The 12,413-nt window shown below is 39.7% G+C and overlaps 1 protein-coding gene across 3 annotated transcripts; it reads right to left on the bottom strand.

Annotated features, from left to right (window-relative positions):
* tardbpa (TAR DNA binding protein a) lies at window positions 1-6,307 on the bottom strand. Of its 3 annotated transcripts, none has more exons than XR_003840913.1 (7): window positions 5,555-6,307; window positions 4,555-4,718; window positions 4,314-4,454; window positions 2,699-2,869; window positions 2,305-2,425; window positions 1,339-1,485; window positions 1-581 (listed from the first exon to the last, which is right to left on the bottom strand). XR_003840913.1 is itself a non-coding variant. In XM_029506242.1 (5 exons), the coding sequence occupies exons 1-5, from the start codon at window positions 5,793-5,795 to the stop codon at window positions 1,952-1,954; spliced, it is 1,191 nt and encodes a 396-aa protein (XP_029362102.1). In that variant the 5' UTR covers window positions 5,796-6,307; the 3' UTR covers window positions 1,741-1,951. The 3 variants fall into 3 exon arrangements, 1 of the variants encoding a protein (XP_029362102.1); XR_003840914.1 differs by having other exon boundaries at window positions 2,341-2,425; XM_029506242.1 differs by lacking the exons at window positions 1-581; window positions 1,339-1,485 and having other exon boundaries at window positions 1,741-2,425.
* Between the last annotated feature and the right edge of the window lie 6,106 nt (window positions 6,308-12,413).

Genomic DNA, 12,413 nt, shown 5'->3' with positions numbered 1-12,413 from the left:
TGATTAAAAACTCAAAACTTTTATTTTACACTGCAATACTAAAATCTTTCAATATACAAAGTGAATTCTTGCTGGCATGTTAAGTCAGTTGTTTATATCCCTTTGTAAATTAGTCAGCTCATACATGTCAACCACTTTACAATAATCAAGTAAAGAAAAAAAACAGAAACACTTCCTGCCTTGTTGAAAAGACTTTAGACCACAATAAAAAGAAACCTTTAGTGAATACTACAGTTGGCTATCCGTAACTTATCAGAACAAAAAAAGTATTTACTGACAGAAATACATGCTTAAGGCAGGCTTTGGGTTTAACAAGTCAGGAGAAAGAATAACTTTGACCACTGCCAAACTGCAGGTGTGCCTTTGGTCCTGTGTGAGACAGTTGTAGTTTAAGAAACTATGTCAGCCCAAATGAGTGCAGCCCACTCTAAATTTCATTTAAGGATGGTCCAGGGTTTCTTGCTAGTGAGGTGAAGAAGATCCTTTTCAGGATTTGGGCAGTCTTGCGGCAATTTCAATGTTGATGTTTGGTGGCCCACCCACCAAAGTCTTCAGCCTCTCCATAACTGACTCCAAGGTTCCTATACATGTGAATTAAAGTGTTGGCAGTTCAATTAATTTAAAGACAAAAATAAGTCACTTTCAAGAGGGTATAATACCTAGTGAATCTCAGTTTTATTTCAGACTTCCCTTTGATCACAAAACATAGAAAATGCATTCGTAACCACTTCAAACACAAACTTTCAATGGGAACTTGTCAAACATTCACCACATCAACCTCTGAGCTCACTTGCAAACTTCATCACACTTTCAGTTGTTTCCCCCGTACACACAGACTTCACTAGCACAAAATCACATTTTCACACAGAGGGTAGTAACAAGGAGAAAATAAAACACGCAACCAGACACAGCATTCACATCAAATCAGACAGCAAGAGAAAGCTATGAAAGGATACAAATACTCATTGCACTTGACATTTCACTGCATTTCATGGATTACGGTTGATAGAAAATTATGAGAAGAAACAGAGACCGTAAGGGTCTTGAGATGCAATAAATGTCCTTTTGATGGCCATTCGGAACACACTCGTACTTGCTTCTTCCTCTCACACTCGCACAAAGCCACAGGTTCTTCTCAACTCTCGCAGGCATCGTCTCTTAAAAAAAATATTTTTTTTTGCGCAAACAGTCCTCACACTTGCTTTCTTTCATATTGCTCTCCCGTTCGCTCACTCTCACTCGGTCCAACACCAATCCCACTCATTGATCTTGAAAAGCGAAAAGAGCAGACAAGATTTCTATATCCATAAAAAGGGGAGAGGAAAAATGAACACCCACCGTCTAACACAGTATATGCAGGGTGAAGCTGTGTTCTTTGATGACAAAGCATTTACACATGGGAAGAGGGGAACTGATACTGAGATCTGTCGAACATTGCTGCCAATGAGGCGCTTCCTCCCGGGAAATTGGGAAAGAGTTGATGAACTGCAGAAGAGATTTTCATGAAGGCGTTTCCAAAAGATTTCAAACAAAAACAAACAAAAAGATGCAATCAAAGCAGATATACAACTTGGGGTTGAGGAGCTCTTGAGATGCTCATGCATGTTTATAAATATTTTTTCTATCATGCACAATCATCTCTGAATTATTTTCTCAAAACCAAAAAGGTAGTGTGGCAGTTTCATCAAATAAACTAAACATTTCACCCATTCAGTGCATGACTACATTATCAGTCACATGCAAAGTACACATTTTCTCTTTAACAAAAATAAAAGGCAGTGTTGTTTTTTTTTTTTCTTTCTTTTTTTTTTTTTTAATCGAAAAAATATTTAAGCAGTTCCCCTCTGTAGTTATACTTACCAGATTGGCCTAATAGCAAATAAAAAAAGAAAAAAAAAAAGAAAAGAAAAGAAAAAAAAAAAAGGAGGGGGAAGTGGCAACTTTAATCTAGCTACATTCCCCAACTAGAAGACTTAGACTCCATAGATGTACCAAACCCGGAGCTGAAGCCACTGTTGGAGGCTGTGTTAGTGCCTGCAGCCCAGCCAAGGCTAGCTGAGCTGGGGCTGCTGTAACTGGTGCTGGCAGAGCTATAGGTCTGGTCTCGGGTTGTAGTGGCTGTACCTGCCGTTGTGGTCAGACCCTGCTGGTTAGCCAGCATGCCCATCATTCCCCAACTGCTCTGCAGAGCTGCCTGGGCAGCAGCAACCATTGCCGGATTAAGACCGAGAGCCCCAAAGTTAACCCCACTGCTACCGCTACCTAACCCACCACGATTACTTCCATAGCCCTGACTGAACCCACCAGCCCCGAACCGCCCTCGATCCATCATTTGCCTACTATTATTGTGTTTGGGCTCTGCATTGGAGATGTGCACACTGACACCCTTGATGATCAAGTCCTCTCCACACAGGGCTTGGGCAACCTAAAAATAAGTGAAGAGAAGGTTATGGCTGCAGTCATGACAGCACCGTTACCACATGCACTTATTATAAATCTCCCACTTTATCGAAAGCTGCTTTGTTTCTTTCCATTCAATTTGTATTATTTATAAAACAGCCAGATGCACACGCATTGTGCAGCATTTTTCACTATCTACAATTTATACATTAGTAGCAATTATCTTGTCATCTATGCCATCTAATACTCAAACTCTTTTTATATTAGATTATTAATCTTAATTTATGATGCATCTCACCTGGTCATCTGCAAATGTGACGAATGCAAATGCCCGGAAAGGTTTGGGAATGAAGACATCAGTGACTTCACCGTATTGCATGAAGTACTGTCTCAGGTCATCAGTTGTCATGTCCTCTGTACAGCGGCCAACAAAGATTTTACGGCTCCGCATTGGCTCATCAGGACACGCCTGGGAGGACAAGAGAAACAGCCATGAATTTAATGGCTTGCTTGTAAATTGCACTTTTTATGTCATGTTGTCGACTAATTTAGTTTTTCCAACATTTCTTAAATTTAACATTCGCAACTTACATCCTTTCAAACACAGTGCCATTTCAAAAACTGTGAAATTAATATTATATCAAGAATTGATGGAATACCTTTATCATTTCACAGCTCTATAGCAAAGTCATTATAGAGCTGTATAAAACTCGAAAGAAGTAGCTGTGCGCCAGTAATTAAGAATTTTTTAAAATATATATATATTTATTTTTTAATTTTTTTAGAATTGCTGATTGCTGACAGTTGCTGACACGGCAACTGATATACCAGACAAAGATGCCAAACGTGAGTATGATTTAAGTTCCTGACCACTATAAAAACCCTATCAGGATGAGCAGACAGCAGTTTGTGCTATCCTGGTCTTAGTGCTTGGTAATGGACATAGCCATAACATCAGTAACACTGAACTCCTGTCGCAGATAAAAGAGGCGGTAACTTATTATGTACTTCCTACCTAAAATATCAACAATGTTTGTAACACCACTTGTTATTAGGGTATGTAAACATTCCCCCCTGCTTCTACCCTTGGCAGAGTCTCTGATCATGTCACCCTGGCACACTATTGTTTTGTCAGAGATACCCCTGTGAAGCCAAGTCCCATGTTGCTACAACTGCGCAGTTTTTCCACAGTTGCATTTGGTAAACAATCTTTGTTGAGGAAAATGCTGGGGCAGATTTATCTTATGGGGAACTTTCTTTTGCTGGATTTTTATTGCCTATTCTCCCTCCTATTTCTTTCACTGTGGATTTATATAGTCCAAACCTGATGGACAAACAATACCCTTTCGTATGCATTCATTATAATAGCTCCAGATGAAGCTCAATTCACCACATCATCCTAAATCAATAAAAGATCTTCTATGTTATATGTAGAGTTGCTAATGACAGGCAGACAAAAAAATAAAATTAAACGCTACTGCAGAGAGACCAAAGCTGCTTAATTTGCAATATATTATCCTCTGTTGTGCGCTTGTTTAATGATTGTTTGCAATTTTTGTCAAGATCTCAAATAACTTGTAAATAAAAAAAACTACCATTTTAATTGACATTCAAAAATATCACAGCACCATCTTTTTATATTATTAAACATTTGTATCATAATTACCATATGCAGTTGTGAGTTATAAGTAAAAATGAGCTTGAGCAGTTCATCCTTGAGGATAAATCAATGTTTGAACCAAATCTGAATTCCCTCAGGGCATTGGAGATATTGTGTTGCCAAGAATGGGAAGGACAGACAGACAAATAACACAGAATCATAATCCCCCTGTCTCTGGCTACTAGTGGCACAGAAGCAAAAAAACAAACACACTTGAGTTTGCCTTTAAAATCCAAAATGATACTTAACTCACCTTTGAGTTAGGAAGTTTGCAATCACACCACCGTCCATCAATCATGTGTCTTTGAGCTATAACTTTGGTTTGTGTCTCGTAGTCAGTGAAGCGGACAAACCCAAAACCTTTCGAATTACCCGTTTTAGCATCTCTCTTGACCTTCAGTGAACAGAGGAAAAGCAATTTTTTTCCCAGTTACCACAACATGAAGCAAAGCATATCAATAAATAAAAATTACACCCAGATGAGTTGTAAATACCTGCACCATGATGACCTCCCCAAACGTGCTGAAATAATCTTTCAGGTCTTGTTCTGTTGTTTTCCACGGCAGCCCGAGGACAATGAGATCTGACGTCTTCTGAAAGCCCCTCTTGATTTTGACAGCTGAGGCAGCATCTATTTCATCCATCTTCCTTTTGTTATCTTTGAAGAATAAAGAAAAAAGAGCCAAATATTAACACAAGTCTCCTTCAAGACAGGTGCAGAGGTCAAACCGAGAGACTTTCAAACTTTCTTTCAGTAGTTACTGTGATGCACAGCAATCGACATGTAGAGACAGAAAAATTCCTACCTCATATTATTGAGTATCAATCAATTTACCAATATGTATATATCTGAAACCATGGTCATTAACAAGCTGACGTAACAGCCTCCACTCTCTTGTGAAGGCATTTCACTAGACTTCAGGAACCTAGCTGCAGCTGTTTCCATTAACACATTAACACAAGAAAATTTATGTTTGTTGAAGAGGCTTGACTTGCAGATGCAAAAACTTTGGATACGGTTGAGGTCAGGGTTTATTCCTGTACGTCTGCATTCTTACACACCAATTCAGAAATTAGTTTCTTAATGAACATGGCTTTGTATACAAGGCCACTCTCTTGTTGAAAAAAAAAACAAAAAACAAAGACCCTTCCAAAACCAGTTTCCACAAATCTGGAACAAAAGTTGTCTAAAAGTTACATACCATATAATGTAGATGATTTGTTAGGTACAACCATGTAAATTAAATGTATTGTAGTAAAAAATAGTCTGTCTGTTGTGGTACAGTTGCCATTTTCTGCACTAAATATATGAGAGGAGTTCTCAATATTCAGACTACACTATTAATCAGTGAGGTTAGATCAAATATTAGATAAACCCCATAGTGTAAAGGGAAATAATTTAAATAGCAGCTCAGTGAACCTTAACTTGTATTGGAATAACCACAGCTAATGTTTGTGGACCTGGCTGCTCATCATCTACTCTCCTGCTCTCACCTTTGGGATAGTTGACGACGTAGACCAGGTTCCCCCAGTCGTTCTCGGGTGCATGCAGGACGCCTTCCACCAGCCGGACGCCCCTCATGCACTGGGACTCCGGGTTCCTGTACCTCAGCCCACACGCCCCTGGAAACTGTGCTGCTACCGATGACAGCAAGACCGTCCCATCGTCCTCCGAGGGGATCTCCATGGGCTCTTCGCTCTCATCCTCAGCCACACGGATGTACAACTCCGACATAGTCTCCGGGAGGCCGAGCTGGTCCAGGAGGAATCAGCTGATGGAGCCCGAGTTATTAGTAAACACTGGGATGATGCACGCGAGTTTCAAACGTCGACCTTCGCTGTTTACCGCCGCCGATTGAGTGAATACAAGTACAGACAAGACCAAAATACACGAGCAGTCAAACGCAGACAGACGACCCGTGTGACACATGCACTCCACAACTCTGACACATTTAATAGCTGGCGGCCATGAGAGCTTAATGTTTTCTTTCCCTGTGGCGACACGCGTAAACAAGTTAGCCAGCCGAGCTAACAAGCTAACTAACGTAAGGCAGCTTCAAAAATGAATGACCGTCTACTTTAGCGACGTGTCAAGAAACACGCCAGCTTCTGATCTGCTCGTGACGTTGTAGCCGAAAAGCAGACGTATGTAAAAGCATCGAAAAGTTATTTTATTCGAGGAAAGTTTAGCACAAAGCCGTCCACCCGAAGCGGCAACCCTCTGTAACCTCGGAGCTAGCTAACAAAATGGCCGCTCACCTTGTGAAGATGACATCATCGAGTTGGGAGGGCACACTCTTCACTTTTCCAGGGATGCTAAAAAAGATGATAAAAATTATCAACTACAAGTTGGCTTTAGATCGCTAGTTTTCACGTAGTATGTTATGAAATTTACTCAAACGTAATTTAGTTGATCTCATAAATCCTGTCGTGTTATACAACCTGTACTGGGCACAGTTTCCAGCTCCTGGTGGACCCTTTAAAGTCTGCCCAAAATGACTCACCTGAAAAACCCAAACAAAAGATACGCACTGGAAAATAATTTTTGAACATTTTTCAATATGATTCTACATGAGATAAATAATAGCCCTTTTTACGTATGAGTTTATTAAGTGTTTTCTTCCCTTAGAGTTTAAGATACTAGCTATAACTGCGATAAAATGTGATTTACAACATCCGAATCAGAAATACTTTATTAATTCCCAGAGGGACATTTTGCAAGGGCTATTTAGTCACCTAAATTTACAGCCAATTGATCCACGAGAAGCCACCAGCAGCAAATCCATTTCAAAGTATTTAAATTTATTGAGTCTATCCCAAAAAATGCCAAACAAAATATAATAGCTATGGATGTTCATGGTTCATTGACAATAAATCATTACCACAGATAATTTTACACAAAATCTGAAGGTATATACCTGCGTTAAAACTAAACTTCTCCCACTCTCACTGTTTCCCTTTGCCACAGCCTCGACTGCTGCCTTTTGGCCTTTTTTGTACCTCACAACTGCCTCAGGAGTCCTGAGGAACAACATGTCCCAAAAGGACTCCTTCTTCAGCCAGGCGGCTTCCCTGACCACCGGTGTGAGCAGTCACCACGCTGGACTGCTCACTGATTTTTTTTTATTATTTTTTTTCCATCACTGAAAGTGTCATGGATCATATCAGATCTGGCATTCTTTTTCAAATCATTGGAGTGGCATGATGTTATGCAAAAAATGACTATAATATTATTAGTGCTCACCATTGTCACAATGCAATGTAATTCTGGATTATTTTCTGGAGTGTTTTAGTGTACGTCAACTTTAAACCTTTATTCTGTGATAACTAGGAAACATACTTGCATTTTAAGAGGGAAATATGGCTTTTTTTCTGATTAATTCCTTTGTGTCATTTATCATTTTCTTTCCAAAAGTCAACACAGGATCCCACGAGCAGCTAAACCTCCAGCTGTCAGCCTGTGGATTCTGGCTGCACAAACACCCTGAGAGAACTTCACTTTCTGTGTCAGTTACACTGGGCGTATTGTTTAGCAAATGGTGTGTCATTCTTCTCTCATTCAAATACACGGATTTAACAGTCAAACTATTTGATACTCTACTTAGTAGTAGCAAATGTCTCATTCTATTATGACTATTCAGCATGGTTTCCATGTGCTAAGCCTGAATTTGTGAAGAGGACAAATCCACTGGGGGAGGACAGTTTCATTATGGAGTGCCCTGTAGTTTCTATACTGCCCAACAGGCAGCAAGTCCACTGTGATCCAGAATATATTCGGGTAATCATTCATCATGTACACTCCAACAGATCTCTGATTTTGGACAAAGGCACAATTCAGGATCAAAGGTCAAAACCAGATGTCCCCAGAAAAACTAGCAAAAGTACAAAATCACAAGATCAAAGCTTGAGGTCATAACAACAAAGGAGAATTATACATGGAAGGCAGCACATGGAGGAAGCTATGGCGATGCTCCTGTTTGGTTTTTAACTGTGAAGCATTTCGAGTTATATTTTATGAATGAAAAATGTTATATAAATAAAGTTTTATTGATTGAATGTTATCTGGCACAGAAGGAAAACAGTGCAAATACACTGAGAAGGGTGTGACACTGAAACACAGTTGGGGGGAAACCTGACAGGATGTGGGGAGTAGGAACAATATTTCAAAATAAAGCAGGAACTTCCAATAGGATAGGAACAAAAACTAAACTGAACTAAACCAAATAGATAACTGATACTACCAGACCATGACAGTTTAATTTTGGCATTTAAACACAAAAAAGTCAGTTTGGTTTGCTTTTTTAATCTGAAAAGATTTCTGTCTGTCTGCGCATGATCAGAGATCTTCTCCATGACACCTGGAATAATGAGGTACTACTTCTCAAATTGATTTTGCACATGTGTATGTGAAAAAGAGGGAATCTGTCTTTGTTGCAGTTGGAGTGGATATTGTCTTAAAGGAATCAGTTGATCGGATCCCTGGAGGATCCCAGTCTGTTCCAGGTGGACATTGACAGAAGAAGGAAGCTCCTCGTCATACTACCACCTAGTGACTACTGAGGACATTACAAATGAAAGTCAATGAATTATTTCTCACTGCCTTTTTATTAACAAAGGTAATATGGCCTTGAAGCTGCATGTTTTTGATTTTCTCTGCCAAAGTTGGAAGAAGTCTTTGGTTAAATAAAAATTGTTTTATTATTATTTATATTTTCTGTCACGTGAGTAGATTGATTGAAATGAAGCATTTCATCGTTTACTCTAGTGTTCAACGTGGAGCTGTTATTACTGCTTGATAAGGAGTCACATGAATCAGAGCAGGAGGTGAGGAGATTATGACTGTTTAATCTCTGGGAAATATCTGAGCAGATATTTGAGCCAAACAAAGTAAAGGTTCAACGGCGGCAGGAGACACTGCTCTTATAATAAGGAGGTGGGAGCTAGAAGTTTAATCTATTCACATGTATTGTGAAAATATCGGTTTAAGCTACTAAACCCATCTATTATATTTTTTTGTTCTATAAACTCCTTCATAATGTTGTGAGAAGGAATTATAAAGTAAGAATAAAATTCTTACTTATGCATAGGAGGTCAGCGCTGGTGTCCCACAGCCAGAAGGTTTCTGTTTGGGTTAACTGGTAGGTCTGAGTGTGAGTGTGAGTGGTTGTTGGTCTCTGTCTGTCTTTGTGTGTTGGCCCTGTGATGGACTGGTGACCTGGGATTGGCTGACCCCCCCCCCCCCCCCCCCCCCGCGACCCGGAAACGGATAAACGGTAGAAGCTGAATGAATGAATGAACTTGTGTATTGGAGGGAAGTTGGGTGCATGTCCTGAAGCAATAAATCAAGTAACACATTTCATCCTTGATGTAAATCTTAGTGACATCGTCCACAGCGGAGGAGACTGTGCTGCACATTTTCAAGTGACACATGGACCTGACCAAGCGAAACAGTTCTGATAATGAAGAACTGACAATCAGTGACGCGTCGGTGACCCAGACTGATCATTTCACTGTGCGTGAGACGAGTGAATTTGTGACACTGATCATTCCTACAGCCCAAATCCTCCAGATCAAGGTTGGTGCTGAAACACAGTTAGCACCCATTTCCAAACCAGGATTGGTTGTCATGATGCTCCATATGGTGCCGTTCGGTGGATTCATTACAGTGTAAAACATCTAAACTAGATTTGTTTTACAGACCTGCGCAGACAGCAAACTACTCCTGCAGTCATCCTACAGGGTGGATGTTGTGCTCACCTTCAAAGAGACATATCACAAAATGCATTGGACCATGGAGAACATACCGCCATGCACAGGTGAGTGTTCTGCTGCTGAGCACAGTAAAACTAAATTGGTGATTAATTATTGGATGATATTTTGTTACCACAAACTATTGCAAGGCTGTTATTGTCGTCATACCAGACAGTTAATTTCAAGTTCAAAGTTAGCATTTTAAAGGCAGTGAAAAAGAAATCAAATGTTGTGTGTGTGTGTGTGTGTGTGTGTGTGTGTGTGTGTGTGTGTGTGTGTGTGTGTGTGTGTGTATATATATATATATATATTCGAGTTTAATCAGCTGTTCTGAGTGCAAATATTATTAGTTTTAAATGTTTGTTTGCAGGACGTAATATGTCTTCACTTCATGAAGCGTTATCACATATAATTCACTTTGGATAGAAGCATTTGCCAAGTCAGAAAAATGTAAAGTCAGTTGGATGCTTGTCAATAATGAATGTTATGGCAACTTGCTTGAAAGTGAGCTCAGACAAATATCTCTTCAAATTAAAATTTTACACAAGAAATTAGTCGGAAAACGCATTGTTCATGTCAACCTCTGTGGACATTCAAAAGGAGAGGAGTGTTTAAAAAATAAAACATTGAAAAGCAATTAAAAAAATGAAAAGGTAGGCTTGAATGGATGGAGATGGGAGGGAAAAAAATTTGTAAAAAAAAAAAATCCATGAACGTTCCACATTATTACTAAAACATAATCATTCAAACATTTGGAATGTTAATTTATATAATCTTTGGGATTATTATGGACTCTATTATTATATTCTTATTATGACTGCTGAGTCATACAGTCCAAACAGCACAACGCAGTCCATGCTCAACATTATAAACGAGAGGACAAGTACAGAACAGGTGCTGTTGGGCCAGTGTGCCCTCCCTGAGGAAAAACCAAACAAGAAAGCTGAATCTTCCACCGTTAGTTCAGCCCACACGCAGAAAGAGGGCAGCATCCTTCAATCCTACAGTGTTAAGATATGTTAGAGAGACAAAGTGGGAATGTATCCTCGGGGGGTTTGATTGCGGCGGTGTCACTTCCATTGACATGACTGTAACAGACTTGTCTTTCCAATTGGTCGGACAAGACCAAGAAGACAAAAAATTCAGCTCTACCATGGGCGGTTAGAAACCAGGAAAAACAGAGAAAACCGAAGTGGATTTGGTCATTTTATAGGCCTGACAAGTGTTTGGCAGTGAAACAGTGCTATCTAATTTAATATTTCACTTCCATTAAGGCCTTGTGATACTCCTGTTTTGTTTTATTTCCCATTGGTATCATGTGTTACATGTCTGTTTGCTGTCTAGAAGGTGATACTGTGGTCAGTCAGCACTGTGCAGGTTGATTATACAAGCAGAAATACAGCCAGACCTCTGCCAGCAATTGCCCGAGGGTGGACATTGTCCAGACACAGGCAAGACAGGCTTTAAATAAACATGTCTCTACCAGAGCAGCATAACGCGCTGATGTAGAGAAGGCCCTGCAGTTGTTGCAGCCAATGCCATCTTCCAGAGGAGCCTCGTGTCACAGAAACCTAAAAAGCCTTAGTACCAAAGATGAATCTCACAACTTTAACATCTTTGTGTCTTCTAGTGTGAGGTTAATGCTTAATTAATGCTGCTCTTTTTTTTTTTTTTCATTTGCAAAAGAAATTTAGTGTGTCACTGGACTGTATTTCAATTGGTGCACTGGTGTGGCTTTACCTGTCTCTACTGTGCTAAACTGTGTCAACAGGAGAGGGCACTATTGAATATGTTTTTAGAGAAACTCTCTTGATGGGTCGGTAGCCTGCCTCATTAAAAACGAACAGTTTTTCACAAGTTGGAGGGTTTTTAAGTATCTTTTTGTTTTCAAAGCTAACTTATATTCAATCTTTGTTCCTTTTTTTAAGTTTGTATTTAAATTGACCTGTGTGTTTAATTGCAAAATACCCCTGAGAAATATGGGTACTGTGGGAGGGTAATTTTTTACCAGTGTAGTCAGTGGCATTAGTTTCTTTGAATTATAGAGCCTTACGTGTATTTCGTTTAAAATTACAAGTATGGACCACATCCTTGGTTTAAAATGACTGAAGATGTTTCACTTTTGTTTCTACCCCTTTTTTTTTTCACCTTTGTTATTGTGACCTCCTGGTATGCACCAGAGCGTCTGTAAATGATAACAGTGCAGTGTTACGCAGTTACATGCATCATATACAATGGGCTGTGGGGCAGAAAATCTAAACTTCCTTGTGCCTTTGGTCCCATCTGCTCAGTGAACTTATGGGCAGGAAATGGAATAAGTGGTGCAAAAAGCACGCCAACATCCCAGTTCTTTCATGTGGCCTTTCTCGGCCATTACCCTATCTGTACTGACTATTAACTGTCTTTACAAAGTAAAAATCCCTTTCATGTTTCACTGTTTCTTTTTTGTTTTAATTTCAGTCGGAGCATATGGTTTGCACATCTGGGAGATGCTAAGCATGATGGCACCCAACACCCCCCCCCACACACACACACACACACACTGCTGCTGTGAAGTGATCCATATATGGTCTTCATTGTTATTGCTCATAATCACTCATCA

The sequence above is a fragment of the Echeneis naucrates genome, chromosome 7, assembly GCF_900963305.1.
Source record: "Echeneis naucrates chromosome 7, fEcheNa1.1, whole genome shotgun sequence".
Taxonomy (NCBI): Eukaryota; Metazoa; Chordata; class Actinopteri; order Carangiformes; family Echeneidae; genus Echeneis; species Echeneis naucrates.
The sequence above is the reverse complement of the archived record's forward strand: the minus strand, read 5'-3'. Positions and strand labels throughout refer to the sequence as shown.